This window comes from Ictidomys tridecemlineatus, chromosome 1, assembly GCF_052094955.1.
Source record: "Ictidomys tridecemlineatus isolate mIctTri1 chromosome 1, mIctTri1.hap1, whole genome shotgun sequence".
NCBI lineage: Eukaryota > Metazoa > Chordata > Mammalia > Rodentia > Sciuridae > Ictidomys > Ictidomys tridecemlineatus.
Genome location: NC_135477.1, coordinates 189,786,258 through 189,804,498, shown reverse-complemented (window position 1 = coordinate 189,804,498; position 18,241 = coordinate 189,786,258). Strand labels below are relative to the sequence as shown.

The 18,241-nt window shown below is 45.1% G+C and overlaps 2 protein-coding genes and 2 pseudogenes across 2 annotated transcripts in view; all 4 read right to left on the bottom strand.

The window, feature by feature from the left end:
• The window catches only part of Snap47 (synaptosome associated protein 47), a 116,170-nt gene extending 99,196 nt beyond the window's left edge, over nt 1-16,974 (bottom strand). The window contains exon 1 of the mRNA XM_078014603.1: nt 16,835-16,974. The gene's annotated coding sequence lies outside the window, so the exon portion shown is untranslated. The remainder of the gene's footprint in view (nt 1-16,834) is intronic.
• LOC101963883 (phosphatidylinositol transfer protein alpha isoform pseudogene) lies at nt 2,023-4,127 on the bottom strand (annotated as a pseudogene).
• On the bottom strand, nt 2,023-8,115 carry LOC110597136 (small ribosomal subunit protein eS21 pseudogene; annotated as a pseudogene).
• LOC101964166 (uncharacterized) lies at nt 8,479-16,974 on the bottom strand. The gene is given in 5 exon segments (XM_021720818.3): nt 8,479-9,190; nt 9,192-11,579; nt 12,128-12,173; nt 12,647-12,773; nt 16,835-16,974. Coding segments are annotated over 5 exon segments (2,703 nt in total). The 5' UTR covers nt 16,883-16,974; the 3' UTR covers nt 8,479-9,096.
• Nucleotides 16,975-18,241: the final 1,267 nt, after the last annotated feature.

The window sequence follows — 18,241 nt, the reverse complement described above, 5'->3', positions numbered from 1 at the left end:
CTTTACATGGTGCATTGTTGGCACTGCCCTTGGTGTCTGCTCAGTAATAAATGTGTCACTGCCCTGGATGTTGAATCTGAGGAAATGACTTATTCCATGTGAAGGTTTAAAGCACATGGCAATGTGGTGACTCTGCTTTGTCATTGCTTCTGTTCTTCATTATTGAGATTCTCCAACCAAAACCAAAGAAAACAGGCAATGGGCTGGAGCTGTTGGGCAAGGCCTCCCTCGCCCACCTGTTTCTCCTCCCTCTGGAGCGGGCTATCACTGACACTGCTGCCCATCTCCACCTTGTCTCTGTGTGTGTCTCTCATACCTAGGCTCCCCGTGCACACCCTCTGTCTCACACACTCTCTCTCTCTCACATACACACACTCTTGTGCACACACTGGAGGTGAAGCTCAGGGTTGGCACACCCCTGGGTTCAATCCCAAGAAAGAAAGATAGAGAGAGAGGGAAGAAAGAAAGGAAGGGAGGGAGAAAGGGACAATTACAGTGTCTGTGTGGCCCAAAGGTAGAGCATGAGGTCCTGGGTCTGACTCCAAGCACTGAAATGAGAACTCCCTTACACTACAGTAAGCATAAATGAGACTCCAAGTCACATGTCAAGTGCTGACTCCCAGGTGGAGGCATTAGGAGGTGAGGCCTTTGGGAAGTGACTGGGTCATGAGGCTGATTAGTGTCCTTATAAGAGAGACTCTGGGGAGCTCCCTTGTCTTCTTCTCTGGGTTAGGACACAATGGGAAGATGGCCATGTGTGAACCAGGACTTAGAGCCTCCCCTGACACCAAATCTGTGTCTACTTGACCTTTGATTTCTTATCTTCAGAACTGGGAGAAATAAATGGGTGTTTGTGAGCCACCTGGAACTCTCTACCTTGGGAGGCTCTGGGACTGACCCTAGCACCACACACACAGGATGACCGCCTATTCATGGCAAGCCACCCAGTCCATGGCAGTGGCTTCCCCATCCCACAGGGTTAAGACACGGCGTTGGGAGAATGGGTCGGTGAGGACAGAGGATGTAATGGGTCTCTATGCAGTGTTACTTTGAATGCATGTAAGAAAAGTCATCTGGTCGCAAATGGAGTCGGGCCTGCCATCTGGATTCCAGGGATCAGCAGGCACGACTGCCTTTCCTGGACATCTTTACTTCCAGAAGGAGGAGCATGGCCCTTCTTGCACACTCTTGCTGGTGGCTTGGGCTGTCAGAGACCCACCATGCTGCTCCAGGGCTGTGGAGAGAGCCCCTCTGTTGCTGGAAAGCTAAGCCAAAGCTAGGGCTTAGGTGCTCACTGTCCCTACAGGCCATGTGTTGGAGGCTCTGCTGGGGGGGAGCCCTTGGGAAGGAGGGCCTGGTAGGAGGGAGTTCAGCCATTGGAGGTGTGTGTGAGGGGACACAGGGACCCACAGCGCTGTGCTTTTGTTTCTCTGGGGACCCTGAGGAATATAGCCTGGAACCCTGACCATCCTCTCCCTGTGGCCCCCACTCCCCAGCAGTCTTAGCCTGGCCCAGTGCTCTGGAGCTTGTGTCTGAGGGAAAGGCAACAAACCCCTGGGCAGAGGAAGAAGTGACACAGTCCAGACCTGGGTTGGGGGAAACCCTCCACGGGGTTGCCTACACCCTTCCCTTCACAGTGGAGCTCAGGAGCACCAGGGTCAATGAGCGTCCACGTGCTCAGAACTGAAGAGATGTAGAAGCCACACCCTGGAGACCAGCATCCCAGCTGCACAGGATCTCAGCTCTAGGAAGTATCTGGATCCTCTATCTGCTTCTGCATTAGATCTGTCATCTAACCAGACACCACAGCCTGTCGAAAATTCCAGTACACACTGGTGAAAGTGAAAAATGACTCAGGGTGTCCCTGCTACATCAAGAGCTGTAGGTGTGGGAGGATAGCAAGCCCGGAGTCCACTGCTCCACCTCTCTATCCCACGACAGGGTTCTGCATTAGGTGGCCTACTACCAACAGTTGTTAAAAATTATGTCCCTCATAAAAGTAAAACATTGTAACTAGGCAACTAAAAATAATACTAATTTTAAAAACCATTGTGGAGAAACTAGCCCCAAATCAAACTTTCTGTTAGGGCTTTACAAAGAATTCTGGAGAACATGCTGGGGTCGTCAGAACTGAAGAGAAGTTGTGAGCCTTCACAGAAGGGTGGCCAGGATCGTCTTCAGAGAAACTGAACTGCAAGCATGGGTCCCACTCCATGGGCACGTGGCCCTCTGAGGAGCTGCTCTGTGGGCGTTGAGCTGTTTCTCCTGGGGAAAGCCTATCTGATGTGCTCCCAGGGGCAGCGCAGCCCTGGCTAGGTCTAGGGCACACAGTCTGTGCTCAGGGGGCCGTGGTTCTTCCCCGTCTCTAGCTCATCATGAGGAAGCAACAAAACTATTGCAGAGCAGGGAGCCCATGCTGGGACCTTCTGAGGATAGTACTCTGCCTCCAGGGTCCTCCCTTGACACCTGGCTCCTTGGGCTCCATAGCCCATAGGTACTCTGACTACTTCATGCCATGGGACACGCCTTCCCTCCAGGTTCAGGTGTACCCACATCAGGTGCAAGGTTGTCAGATGCAAGGTGCTGCCCGCTGTGAGCTGGGGTCCTACTGAGCCTGTGTTCCACTTCAGAGCTCCAAGGTGACTTTTAATCTTTAATTTTTTTTGACTTTTCTTTTTTCTTTCTTTCTTTTTTTTTCTTTTTTTGAAAGACCAAGAAGTCACACTTGATTGTAAGAACAGTGGCCAGAGGTGCAATGACCAGGCAGGGACTATTCATATGGGTTAGATGTTCTTTGAACAGAGTCTGGGCCTTGGGTACCTCCTTCATGCTTAGTCATTATAACAAAGGGTGACGGGAACAGAGGTGAGTCATGAAGCCACATGGCTCTCCTGTGGAACTAGGTGGGGAAACAGGGGAAGATACTGTATTTCTAACTCATCTTCTCTCCCCAGGTGAGCATTCCAAATGTCAAGGATCTGCCCAGTAAGCAAAATACCTCAGTTTATCCCAAGGTTGAAAACAAATGAACTTAAATCACCATATCACAAAAGGCAGCTAACTTGAAGACTAAAAATGTCACTTGGAAATAAAGGTGGGGGCACACAATGGAGAAATGGGGCAGAACACAATGGAGAAGAGGGAGAGGTGTAAATCCAGCAGCCTACACACCACATATGTCAGAGGAGCAGGCTCCCCCCCACACGGGCTCGGTAATACCAGGCGGGCTATTTGTTCACAGTATTAAAGGGCATCTAGAATTTCGCTACAGTAAGGAATTGAAAGTTGCCTCAAGAATGGGCACAGAAAGGCTGCGTCCGAAGATGGCCTGTCACTCAGGAGGGTGGAGCTGCTGGGCCTTCGTTGACCAGTATATTTCGAAAAGCGCAGAAAGGGGAGGGGTGGCTTTAGTCACCTGATATCATTCCTTTCCCTGGGTCCTTTGTCTCATCTCATCTAGCTGTCTCTTCGTCTCTTCTTCCATCCTTCGAATGTCGTCCATGGTCAGGTTCACCCACTTATGAGCCAACAGAACAGCTGCCTGTGGAAGTTTGTGAACAACGCTTCTCTTTGTTCCACAGGCCCCACCACTTGAACTTGACAGTGACCAGTGTGTGTGCGCACATATATGGGCAGTCTTTCTGATTTACAAGTTCTTGCTTCCACTTTGGGCCCAAGGGTCCTTGGCCTGTTTGACAGACTTGAATGCTGCAGGGTCTTCCTCTGCCCTGTAATCCTTGCTAAGTACTTGACTTTGCTCTTCAATGTCTACATATATGACCTCCACGTGTTTCCATGTCTCGGGCTACAGTTTATGCACATTCTCTTGGGTGCCAAGATCTGGTTTGTGCCAGGTTTCAATTTTAATCAGAAAGTCCTCTTTCATGTACTCATTTGTAATAGCAGTTCTGCAATATGGGTAGGCATTCCATGTTTTTTCATGTATATTCAGGGGCCAGCATTTGAACAAATGTGGGTACCCTGCTCTTTAGGTGGTAGATCTTGTGCGTATACTGGCCTTTCTCACCATCCTTCTCATAGGGTCCACTCACTGGGGCCTCCACACCTTCACCACCACCAGTTTCATTTTTTCTGGCCTTGACCACAGAATACAGCTGCCCCACTTGATACTATATCTACCCAGATCCTTTTTTTGGCTTTTCACTATTAACTTATGACAAGCATTCCACATCCACAATTCTCTCCAGTCAAAAAATTCTTTGAGACAATGCTGTCAACTTGGCCAGTTGGAGGATGGAGTCATCTGACTTGCCCATCCTGTGAATGGCCCCCAAGACCATGTAGGTTTTAAGCTGGCCATTAAACCTGCCAGTGACCGTGTTCACTTCCTCTACGTCCATCTGGATGGACAAGTGGTCCTTGGCACCAATCATGCTGTTGCTGGTGGTGCATTTCCACAGCACGTACAGGTTCATGAAGTCAGCCATCTTGTTCTGGACATTGAAGCGTGCCTGCTGCCTCCACCAAGAGCACTAGCACAGAAGGGAGGAGCCAGGTTGAATTGTGCCCACTGGAGCATGGAGACCGTGTGGAGAGCTGGAATATATCTGGAAGCCAAGGTCCTACTGGCTATCTTTGGTCCCTTTGGGTGATTTTGTCATTCTGCTGACCTACCATTTTTGTGACCTCTGGATAAGTGTATGCTAAGCTCAGCAAACCTCTGGCCTTTTCCATTGAAAACTAGAAATGGGACACACCCAAATCCTGCAAAAGATTCTTCCCATCTTAACAAAAGCCATCCCTGAATCGTTGATTTCTCCAGCTCTTTGCAGTCTGACTAGCTGAGAGCCCCACTCCTTCCTTCTGGGACTAAAAAAGCATGTGTAGCAGGCTCTGTGGTTCATGCCTGTAATCCCAGAGGATTTGGAGGCTGAGGCAGGAGGATCATGAGTTCAAAGCCAGCCTCAACAATGGCGAGATGCTAAGAAACTCAGTGAGACCCTGTGTCTAAATAAAATCAAAATAGGGCTGGGGATGTGGCTCAGTGATCAAGTGCCCGAGTTCAATCCCCGATACTCTCCACCTGCAAATGTGTGTAATTGCCTTCAATGGAAACATGTGTATTTTGGGAAGGCTTAAGCTTGAGTTCACAGAGAATGGTTGTTCATATTTGGCTCAGAATACAACATTTTCTTATTTCCTCAAAGCAGAGGTATTGCTTTCTCTGTACACTCACAACCCAGCAACACCCCAGAATGCCAAGGGGCTCCACTTATCCCAGAGTTGTGCCAATCTTTCCCTGTTAGACATTTGTTCATACTCACTGTATTACCAGGGCAAAAACACAAAACCACCACGTGACCATTTGCAAACACACAGGCTGATACCAGAAAATAAATCCAACATCTTTATTCATTTATAAGAATTTGTCAGTAATTTATTTTTTTTTCTTTTTATTTCTTTTCTTTTCACGTGTGTGGAGCTGGGGAATCACAGGAACTTGTGCATGCCAAGCAAGCATTCTACCTCCTGGGAAAACCCCAGCTCCTGTTACTAATCTTAAAATTCTCTTAACAGCCTGGTGTAAGCCAGGCATGGTGGTGCACATCTGTCATCCCAGTGGCTCTGGTGGCTGAGGCAGGAGGACTCCAAGTACAAAGCCAGCCTCAGCAACTTAGCAAGGCTCTTAGCAACTCAGGAAACCATGTCTCTAAATAAAACACAAAAAAGTTGGGTATGTGGCTCAGTAGTGAGCACCCCTTGGTTCAATCTCTGGTTTAAAAAGAACAACAATAACCAAATCAGGTATAATGGTATGTACCGATATCCCCAGCTACTTGGAAGGCTCAGGCAGGAGGATTATGAATTCAAGACCAGCCTGGGCAATATAGTGAGACCCCCATCTCAAAATTAAATACCTTTCAAATAATAATTTAATCATATGACCAGTATAATCATAACATAATAAACACTCATCTTTGTGACCTGTTATGAATTGAACTTACATGTCAAATTCTATCCCCAAAACCTTATTAGGAATAGGGTAGTTGCAGGTGTAAATAGCTAAGGTGATGTCATATTGAACAAGTTGATCCTTAATCCCATGACTGATGTCCTTATAAAAGGAGGAGACAAAGACACTCAGCTCAGTTGGTTCAGGTGCTAACAGAAACCAGGGCCCTGGAGGGCTCCTAAATGGAGACTGTCCTCACAGTCTGGAGCTGAGAAGTCGAAGAGAAGGTGCCATAGACACCTGCCTGGGCGGGCTGCTTCCTGTCTCACACGTGGCCACCTCCTCTCTGCTCACTTGGTTAAATGTGTTAGAAACACCAGGTTTCGTTAAGAATCAGACATGGGCTCTCAGAAGTAGCTGGGCAAGGAAAAGTTTACTTCTGCAGACAGCACGCAGCTGAACAAAGTGGCAAGCAAGCCACTTTGGATGGGCAGTCCCCCTGATTTTATTCCCAACCCAGCACTGACCCTTGCTCTGACGGGAGGAGCCTGGTATCAAGAAGCGCCTTTGCTGCCCCTCACCCCTTTTCTCTATGGCAGGAAGTTCTTCTGGTGGGGGGAATGTGTTTCGCAGCAGATCGTTCTTAACTTCTTTACCTAAGTTTCTATTTCTAAACAAGGATCCCTACCTCTGCTTTCTGTTGCTTTTCTCTAGTTAACCTACATGTAATGCTCTGCAGAGTGGGAGAAGCACACCTCGAAAGAGGAACCTGGAGGAAGAGGAAGGAAGGAAAGATGGCTTTGTGGTCACTCTGGGGTTGCTGGTGGCACGGGCTTTGCCGCCCTCTGGGGGTGACAGATATGTAGGCCTGCTGCTCAATTCCGCAGGCGCAAGGGGGAGTGCAAGATTCCTCTTGGGGGAAAATACACCCCTGGTTTAGCCTGCCTTGCCCCAACAGCTCTCACGGGCTCCCCTTTCAGAACGGGCAGGTTCCGACTCACCACTGTGACAGACGCTCTCCGTGCCTCTGGGTCTGGCGTCTGGCTTGCACCTGTCTCACCAGCCCCCCACTCCTTCCAGGCCTCTGCAGGACCACTGAGCCATACTCCACCCAGCCTGGGGCCTTCAGCCCTATATCTCTTCAGCCAGCCCTCAGACGTGACTGCCTGGAGCCTGGGCTTTGGTTTTGGCCCCAGGCTAGGGACAGGCAGAGAAGGCCCTGGTGGGATTCGCCCCATGTAAGTTGCAGGTGCAGGACATTGCTGGTCAATATATTTTTAAGCATTTGCCCCACCTAAGAAAACTTAACTTTATAATAGGTATTCTGTATGTGTGTGTGGGGGGGCACTCCACCCAGCCCATTTTTGTATTGGATTTAGAAACCGGGTCTCACGGAATTGCTTAGCACCTCCCCTTGCTGAGGCTGGCTTTGAACTCACAATCCGCCTGTCTCAGCCTCCCAAGCCACTGGGATAACAGGCGCAGGACACACAACGGCAGGGCTAGGTATTCTGACTTTTTATAAGGGCGGGCATCTGGCGTGGAGCACAAAAGAAAATGCCAATCCTGGGTGCAGTTCAGGTAGGGCACTTGTGCTCTTACCTATCACGTGCAAGACCCTAGGTTCAAACCCAAGGGCTGAGAGGAAAAGAAGACCTCACCACACCCCGCAGGGTTACCTGTGTGCCTTAGCCTTTCAGTTCCTGTTCAGGCCCAGGAGCCTAGGGCCCACCATTGGGCTACTGCCTCTCTGCCTGGGCAGTTTTTTTTCTGTTTCTGATGAAGGGTGGAGAGTTCCCCGTGAGAAGGGGAGGTCAACTCAGGACATACAGGTTCAGGGCGCACGTGGTGCAGGTCCAAGGCACATACCGCTCATTTAGGAAAGCTGGTACCTATTCAGGGCAGAATGGGGCTGCCTCCAGAGGACAGCAGCCTGCGACAGGGGTGTTTATGGAGGGCCAGGAGTAGGGGCAGTGCTACAGGTGGAGCCAGGTGGAGTCACAGGGTTTCCTGCCAGTTTTCTCTGCACTTGTGCCTTGTCCCAACACAAGTCCAAGATTTAAACTTTGCATTGTATTATAATGAATCAGGTTTTGATTTATGTGAAAAATCAGTACTCAAATCTTTAGAAAAAAAATCTAGAAATGGTGGTTTAACTGAGTCAACTGGAATACTCACAAAATCCCTCTTACACAATTCATGTTCCATAAATGCTTTACAACTTCCTCTGAGGTTTCATGACCTGTTTAAACCTGCAACTTGCTACTTATGCCAGAAGTTTTGCCCTGTATGCCTCTGCCCCTCCAGGAACAATCCATCATTCTACATTAAAACAAAACAAAACAAACTATATATCCATCTATCTCTCTATATACACACACACATATATTATGGATGTATACATACGCACATACACACACACTCAACAACTATTCTATATGTACTTTCATGTTATTGAAGGTGACTAGGAATATTAAATGATTTGTCATGCTTTTTGCATTCAGTGGGCTTTTGTACATTACCACTACTTTCAGGTTTAAAACAGAACCCCCAAATGAAAGGCATTTCACATTTTTTCTCTTTAGTAGGGATTTTTTTCCTGATGAGTTGTTTGATGTTTTATAATGTAACTACATGAAGTAAAGGCTTTCCCACATTTTTACATACACAGGCCATCTCTCCAACATGAGTTCTTTGAAGAAAATAAAAGTGACTAGATGTAGTGAAGTATTTCCCACACTGCTTACATTAGTCAGGTTTCTCTGTAATATGAGTTAATTCATGTATGTAAAGGTAAACAGAAGTAGTGAAGGCCTTCCCACATTGTTTACAACTACAAGGCTTTCTTCCTGTATGAAATTGTTCATGTATGTGAAAGGAAAAAGAACTAGTGAAGGCTCTCCCACATTGTTTACATTTATAAGGCTTCTCCCCATTATGAAATCATTCATGTCTGTGAAGGTGAGCAGACCTAGTGAAGGCTGTTCCCCACTATTTACATCCATAGGGCTTCTTTCCTTTATGAGTTCATTCATGTGAATGAAGCTATCTGGATCCAGCAACGACTTTTCCACATTGTTTACATTCATAAAGCTTTTCTCAAGTATGAGTTCATTTATGTATTTAAACGTAAGAGGAAGTAGTGAAGGCTTTTCCCAATTATTTACATTCCTAGAGTTTCTCTACAGCATGATTTTGTTTATGTCTTTGAAGATAAGAAGATGTAGTGAAGGCTTTACCACATTGCTTACATTCATAGGGCTTCTTTCCAGTATGACTTTGTTTATGTCTTTGAAGGGAACTGGAATAAAGAAAGGCTTTCCCACACTGCTTACATTCATAGGGCTTCTCTCCAGTATGAGTTCGTTTATGTCTATGAAGGTAAGAGGAACAACTGAAGGCTTTCCCACACAGCTTACATTCAAAGGGCTTCTCTCCAGTATGAATTCGTTTATGTTGGCAAAGGGAAGTTGAAGAAACAAACACTTTCCCACACTGCTTACATTCATAGGGCTTCTCTCCAGTATGAATTTGTTTATGTCTTTGAAGGGAACTAGAATAAATAAAGGCTTTTCCACATTGCTTACATTTATAGGGCTTCTCTCCAGTATGAATTCGTTCATGTTGGCAAAGGGAAGTTGAAGAAACAAAGGTTTTCCCACATTGCTTACATTTATAGGGCTTTTCTCCAGTATGAATTCGTTTATGTCTTTGAAGGTAAGAGGAACAACTGAAGGCTTTCCCACATTGTTTACATTCATATGGCCTCTCTCCAGTATGCGATCGTTTATGTACTTTAAGGTAAGAGGAACAACTGAAGGCTTTCCCACATTGCTTACATTCATAGGGCTTCTCTCCAGTATGAATTCGTTTATGTGTTTGAAAGGAGTAAGTAAAAGTTTTCCCACATTGCTCACATTCATAGGGCTTCTCTCCAGTATGAATTCTTTTATGTTGCTGAAGGGATGTAGAAGAAGCAAAGGCTTTCCCACATTGTTTACATTCAAAGGGCTTCTCTCCAGTATGAGTTCGTTTATGTCTTTGAAGTTGAGAGGACTGAGTAAAAGCTTTCCCACATTGCTTACATTCATACGGCTTTTTTCCAGTATGAATTCGTTCATGTTGTCGAAAGGAATTGGAATAAACAAAGGCTTTTCCACATTGTTTACATTCATAGGGCTTCTCTCCAGTATGAATTCGTTTATGTGTTTGAAGTTGAGAGGAATGAGTAAAGGCTTTCCCACACTGCTTACATTCATAGGGTTTCTCTCCAGTATGAATTCGTCTATGTCTAGAAAGGTAAGAGGAACAACTGAAAGCTTTCCCACATTGGTTACATTCATAGGGCTTCTCTCCAGTATGAATTCGTTCATGTTGGCAAAGGGAAGTTGAAGAAACAAAGACTTTCCCACATTGTTTACATTCAAAGGGCTTCTCTCCAGTATGAGTTCGTTTATGTGTTTGAAGTTGAGAGGAATTAGTAAAGGCTTTTCCACATTGCATACATTCATAGGGCTTCTCTCCAGTATGAATTCGTTTATGTTGCCAAAGAGAAGCAGAATAAACAAAGACTTTCCCACACTGTTTACATTCATAGGGCTTCTCTCCAGTATGAATTTGTTTATGTGTCTGAAGTTGAGAGGAATGAGTAAAGGCTTTCCCACACTGCTTACATTCATAGGGCTTCTCTCCAGTATGAATTTGTTTATGTCTTCGAAGGTAAGAGGAACAACTGAAGGCTTTCCCACATTGTTTACATTTACAGGGCTTCTCTCCAGTGTGAATTCGTTTATGTGTTTGAAGATGAAAAGAATAAGTAAAGGTTTTCCCACATTGCTTACATTCATAGGGCTTCTCTCCAGTATGAATTAGTTTATGTCTACGAAGGTAAGAGGAACAACTGAAGCTTTTTCCACATTGTTTACATTCATAAGGCTTCTCTCCAGTATGAGTTTGTTTATGTGTTTGAAGATAAAAGGAATAAGTAAAGGCTTTGCCACATTCCTTACATTTATAGGGTTTCTCCCCAGTATGAATTCGCTGATGTCGCTGGAAGGAAGAACAATATATGAAGGCTTTCCCACATTGTTCACACTGATAGGGTTTCTTTCCATTATGAGTCCATTCGTGTGAATGAAGCTGACTGGATGTAGCAAACACTTTCCCACATCGTTTACATCTATTAAGTGTCTCTCCAGTATGAAATCGTTCATGTATATGAAGGTAAGAGGAACGACTGAAGGCTTTTCCACATTTTTTACATTCATAGGGCTTCTCTCCAGTATGAGTTTGTTTATGTCTTTGAAGGTGAGAGGAACAAGTGAAAGCTTTCCCACACTGTTTACATTTATGGGTCTTCTCTCCAGTATGTGTTTGTTTACGTATTGGAAGATAAGAGGAACTAGTGAAGACTTTACTAGACTGATTACATCTGTAAGCTGTCTCTTTGGTATGAGACTGTTGAAATTTTTGAAAACACAAGGAACAACTTAACTCTTTTCCACATGTTAGACATTCATAAGTTTCATCTATAGTATGCACTGATGCTTGTCTTTGAACACTTGTGTGACAAAATAAAGATGTTTTCTTCTGTTTAAGTTCATATGGCTTCCCTGCACTCAACTCATTCTCGTACAATTTGTTTGCAGAGTGAGATATAATGTGCCTATTAAGGAAAAAAAGATATATAAAGACTTGTCAATATATACTACTCACATGGACTTACTCTAATGGGAAAGTCCTGGTAAAGACTAAGATTTGGAATCTCACACTGAGTACCTATTTAAATTTTTCCAGAACCTACCATATGACTTGTGTTTAAAAAAAAATTACATGGATATTTATGGTTGGCTTATTAACACTTTTATATATTCATTAGTCAGTATGGCACGTACACTATTACCAATGTCAGGGAAAATATTGATTTTCTGTCATGTTTAAACTGTCTGAAAATAAATGTAATGATGACTTTGCAACACTGCTTCTCATAGATAGTACTAAAATGGTGGTATCATAAGAGCAGTTAGTTTGTTAGCATTGTCAACAAATCAATAATTTTTGAAAATATGAAACATATAACTTATATTAAAGTTCTGGTTAAATAGGAATAACTATAATTTATATCATGGTTGTTTTCTCTGCTTGTTTGTAAAATTATAGGACATGTTACAATTCCATCAAGATACTGTGTTTCTTCTAGTGAATACAAATTACCTTAGATCTCTTTCAGTATTTCTGTTCTGATTTTTCCACTTGTCTCCTAAATGAAGACAGAGAACAATCATGAATCATTATGATTTTGGAATAAATTATGGGATTTATAATATGGACTGCTCTAATGCACAAATAAAAATGAAGAAAAAAGAGAAAAATTATGGGGTTCATGCTCAGAGTGAAATGATATTAGGGCCATTTTATTCCCCCAAAGTACTCCCTTTTCACATTCCAAATCCCTGAGGAAAAAAACTCTCACTTGGCAGGCCCAGTGTCCCACACATATAATCCCAGCAGATTGGGATGCTGAGGAAGGAGGATCTCACAGGTTCAATGCCAGCCTAAGCAACTTATGGAGGCCTTGTCTCTAAATAAAGTATAAAAAAGGGCTGTAGATGTGGGTCAGTGGTTGAACACTCCCAGATTCAATCCTTGGTAAAAACAAAAACAAACAAACAAACAAAAAAGCAACCTCCCAATTTCTCAGTGATTGACTATATAATGAAACATCATCTTTACCTATAGAAGCCAGGTTTCTAAGGACTTCTTGCATCACGTCTCTGTGGAGATTCTTCTGGGAGAGATCCAGCAAAGCCCACTCCTCCTGGGTGAAGTTCACAGCCACATCCTCAAAGGCCACTGAATTCTAAAATTCCAGAAAAGAGTAGTGCATGCAGGAGAGATTGGCAGTATGAGGGCTCTATTCTCACCATAAGACATATTTGCACATTTCTGTGATCTCCAAATATTCATTCCATGATTTTGTCACCAAAACTTGTACTCTCATTGTGCACTTACTTGCCCAAACAGAGGCATATTAATACAAGACCGGAACTATCCATAAAAGCATGAACAGAGCAAAAACACCCTTCTTCTTGTGGAGTCCAGGGAGTAAGGTATGCTCCTGGGTCACCCCAACACCTTTGTGAGTGCATATTTAATTTATGGAATAATGAAGCCCTATTACCTTATGTGCAAAAGAGAGTTTAATTGCTGGGTGCAGTGGCGCATACCTGTAATCCTAGTGGCTTGGGAGCCTGAGGCAGGAGGATCATGAGTTCAGAGCCCAAAAAGCAAGGCATTTAAGCAACTCAGTGAGACCCTGTCTCTAAATAAAATATGAAATTGGGCTGGGGATGTGGTTCAGTGATTGAGTTCAATCCCCACTACCAAAAAAGAAAGAAAAAAGAAAAAGAAAAGAGAGCTAATATTAGTCCTCCTAACAGTATGTACACTTAGAAGTATCAGCTGACAAGTTGGAACTTGGCTGGTAGGGGGAACTAAGGACATGGGAGGATCCCACCAAACTATGCAGTAACATTGAGTCATAATGCTGAGACTATAGGTAAAAAACACGATCTTTACTGAATGTATGCCTTCCTTAGAAACCCAGTTATTTTGTTCCACTCATACCTTAAAACTCCTAGTCAGGAAACAAGCATGGGAGATGGGGCAGCTGCCCCTGCAGCAGTTTTACTTCTTACCTGAAATTTACCATGAACTGTAGCATGGTGATTTTTCTGACTATTCCTATAAATTTATAGTATTTTCCCTTTAGAAACATTGCCAGTATATCACAGTGAAGATCTTGCTCTCGCTCTCTCTCCCTCTCTCTCTCTCATACACACACACACACACACACACACACACACACACACACACTCACTGCTTAAAGCATAGGAAGAAGAAAGATGGCATTTTTCAGTATGCCCAGAGAACTCCAACCTTCCTGGCAGTACATTTAGAAGAAATTATTTCCAAAGACTAAATCACCTGAGATGTTAAAAGTCAAACCTTCTGGGGAAAAGAGAAACACCAACCTCCATCTGCCCCCAGTCTTCCTGTCTAATCAGAGAGGAGGAAAGGCTGAGAAGTGCTCATGAAAAATGGCCCTAGAAGGACTTGAATATGAGACCTGTTCCATTCACCAGGTCCTTTCGATGCAGCAATGGAAACAGTAGCCAGGAAAATTATGTAAGGAGAAACAGTGAAAAAGAGATGCACCCAAATTGGAAAGGAGAGTAAAATTATCTCCCTTCACAGATAATCAGTTCCATAAGTGTATGAGCAACCTGAGAAAGGCATTCTGGAAATAATATCAACAATTAAAACAATGTCCCAAGAAGGGGGCTTATGTACTGAAAACTACAAAATGTTCCTAAAAGAAATGAAATAAGACACAAATAAATGGAAATATACCTGTGTCATGAGCTCAAAGTATTACCATTTTAAAGACCACCCAAGGAACCTGGGCTCAGACACAACACCCTCGCCCTGTGGCAGCAGGACCTCAAGCTCACATCCAAGGAGTGAGGCAGTGTTGGCCTCTGAGCACAGGAAAGGGAAGCCATCAGGATCCTGCTGCCACTGACCACACACTGGGGGAGCAATGGCAGGAAGTTGCCCGAGTTCTATGAAGCCTAGAAGGATTACCACAATCTGCCTGGGGCCCATGCTGGAGGAAAGCTGCTTGGACACACATTGACACAGAGAGATGGCCCCAGATGTGGCAGCTCCCTGCAGAAGGCTGGGATGAGAAGTTGCCCAAGTCCCCTGGAAGCTGAACGGGAAGGTGATCCCAGTCATTGGAGGCAGCAGGAGGTGGGTCAAGGCAGAAATTTGTTTGCTCTAAGGCAGTGAGCAGAAAGCAACAGCTCCCATCATGTGGTGTTAGGGCCAGACCTGGGGAATGCTGGGCACTGTTAGGACACCAGTTGGATGCTGCATCAGTCACTCAGCAAAAGAAATAGGCACCTGCTGTTGATGACCTGAGACACAAGAAGTTAAAAAAAAACAGTGAAGTCTTTGTATTTAGGACTAAGGACAGCATCCCAGTGAGTCATGCTGGCCAGGGTGGGGGGACATTTCTGCACCACAGATGGGCCTGCAGAGAATTCACAGCCACAGGACCTGTCCTCAGACACAGCCACCAAGCTCCCTGCCACATTAAAAAGCATTCTGCTGAGTAGAGCGGGTACTCACTGACCCACAGCAAATATGATGGAACCTAACAAAGTACTGCACCCCTGGGCAGTCAACCACCCGCCCCAGGGATGGCCCACCAGAACTGCCCAGTGGATGTTCACAGCAATTAGTGGAGTGCCTTATGTCCCAGCACCTCTGGAAGGACACAAAGTCACAGAGTGACAGACATCGTCTACATGTCCCAAAATATAATGAAATCCAAAGTGAGATTCAGCAAGACTTTTCATCACCTTGACATGTTTTATTATAAATAACTCTAATGTCAGTTTTGTTTTTTTTTTTTTTGGTACTTTGTGTTGAACCTAGGGACACTTAAACACTCGGTCACATCCCTAGCTCTTTTTAATGTTTAGAGAACTGTTGAATGAAATGGAATAAATTATGCTATGTGCTGTATAAATATATCACAGTGAATTCTAATGTTACATTTACGTATAAAGCATATCATTTCAAAGTGAGGAACACAGATGTATCATGTTCAAGGGACTGATAAGCAGCCTACCAGCTGGACATCTCCCACCTGGTCCTACTCACTGAAACACTCCTTGATCACCCTCCCAGGAGACCTGGACCATGACTCCAGTCTATGAGGCTTTCAGGTTTGCACAGCACTGCACTGGGGTGGGTGGTCCTTATGCTCTGGGAGAGTTTTCCTCCTACACAACTGTGAGAGAATGCAAGGGCAAGAATCTCTGCTGACCTGGCCCCTCAGCACCAGCATCCACAGGCTCACTGTCCACCTGTCTCCAAGGAATGGGAACAGGGCTTGGGGGACACAATATCCCCAATATGAGGCAGTTGTTTAGATGTGACATGTTACAGGAAATTCCTCAGCCCCAGGGCTTCCAGCTGCTCCCCTGACAAGGTGTGCCCCACACCTCAGGCTGTCCTCTAGGAGGAGCTGACCCAGGGCCTGAAATTCCCTGTACCTACAGGACACAGGACAGCAGTGGGCACCTGTGACAGCCCAGGAAAGGCCAGGACAGTGGCTCAGGACATGCTACCCTGTGAAATATCTAAAGGGAAGCTTTACTCAAAGATATTAAGGCATCTGTGCTGGGAGAAGACAAAGAACAGTGGAGCTCCAGGTGGCTGTTCTCTACTTTCCCCTCATGGTAGATATTCACAAACAGGACACAAATATTTTTAAAAAGTATCCTGCATTACTGAGTGAAAAATTGATAATACTGTGCCCACTTGAATGTCGTGAGTGGAAGAGTTGAAAATGGTGTGAACTGGAGGAGGAGTTGGAGTCTGGAAAGGTGAGAAAGAGGTGCAAGCTTAGGGGTCTACTGCCAGCCCTAAGAGGGGCTAGCCCGGGAGAGCAAAGTGAATTGAGACCGTGTTTCAGAAACATGGGGTGGGAAAGTGAGTGACTCCTGGGGGAGGAGGAACAGTGACCCCTAGACCAATAACCTTGAACACAGGAACCCCATCCCTGAGTAAGTATCCCATGAAAAGGGTCTGCCTTCATTGCACACTGAGAGACTAGGGCTGGGTCCAGCTGGGCAGAGAGGGTTCTGCCAAAGTGGCTGCAGACCAGGCAGCACATTGGGAACCCACCTGCACCAGCCCACACCATAGCCTGAAGGCATCAAGGGCTGAGCTATAGCAGCATCTGACTCAGGTCTAGGCTGGCTGACTCTGGAGCTGACAGTGGAAGCTGATTCCCACCAGTTCTAACCAGCCCACCTCCCTGAGCAGTCCTCAACCCACACTCACCATTTCCTGCCTTCTGGGGAGTCCTGACATCCTTCCTGAGGATCTCATAGCACCTGCAGGTCACAGGGAGACAGATCTGAGCCAGAGCCACTTGGGCCTCACACAGCAGAGAAGACACAGTCCTGGAGATGGATTCTGAGCTGCATAGGGTGAGAGAGAAAGTCCTGTGAGACTGTGGAAGGCCACCCTCCCACCAGCTGCCTGCTGACTAGTTGATGAACCCAGCCTAATTCCACCTTATGATTGGGAGCCATCTCATCACAAAGTCATGAAAAGTTAATTTATGTTTTACCATAAATTGCTGAGATTTTTAAACTTGTTTGGAACTCCTGCCGGTGCCTTGAACTCATCCATGCCTGGGCTCCCCCTGACCAGATAACCACCCTCTCTAAAACCTTAGTGGCACCTCATAAATCCTGGCTCCCCCTGTCCAGATAATAACCCTCTCTGAAACCTCAGTGGCATCTCATAAATCCTGATGTTGGGATCTGAATTTATTCCCTATCTTAAAATATCATGCCATGTAGATCACTAACCTGCTATCTGCCTTTGTATTATGCTTGTCAAAATCCTGTTACCTGTAAGTTCTCAAGACACACCCCCCCTTTGCAAATTTTTGTTGCTATAAAACCTTGTTCCTGGAAAGCTGGGAGGCTGTTCTCTGGCCCAGGTTTTGGGTGAGAAGGCCACTGGCAAGCTTTTGTGTACACAATACAAGCTTGCTTTAATTTGATTTAAAATTGGAGTTGGTGGTCTTTTCTTGTGTCATGATTCAACATAGGCAGGGGTCCAGAAGACCCCTCTCTCACCCCAGGCCACATATGCATATTTCGGGACCCTGAGTAACAGAATATGTATCCGATTTTTAGATAAATAAGGCCAGAAGGAAAGTTTCTTGGCAAAAGCTCTTTTCAGGCAGGGTTTCTTTCCTACAAGGGGACTGCCACACCAGGGGAATATTTCCACTTATTCAGAACTGACCCCAACTTTCTAAAGCTGGCCTGTTGTCTTCCTGCTCTCAGGAGGCCCTTTCTGCACCTTCAGCCTGGACACAGTCACAAGCATATGTGAGGAATTACACACTTGGAGTGAGGAATTACACACACGATGTGAAGGGAGACAACCATGACCTCAGAAAAGGTGGGTGCCAGGTCAGGCCAGACTGGAAAGGAAGGAGATGGGCATCCATCTCACTAGGGAAGAGCCTGGGGATACTAGGCAAGGCCAGCTCACACTTGACTTTGTCAAGTCATTTTTCAGTCAAGCAAATACAAAGACAACAAGGAAATACAATTAAGTGCATGAAAAATTAGTTACATAGCAATAAAATGAATTAAAAATAAAGAAAATCAAACTCTTAAACCAGCTCAGGTAAGACATCTGTTTCACCTGCAGTTCAGAATGAAA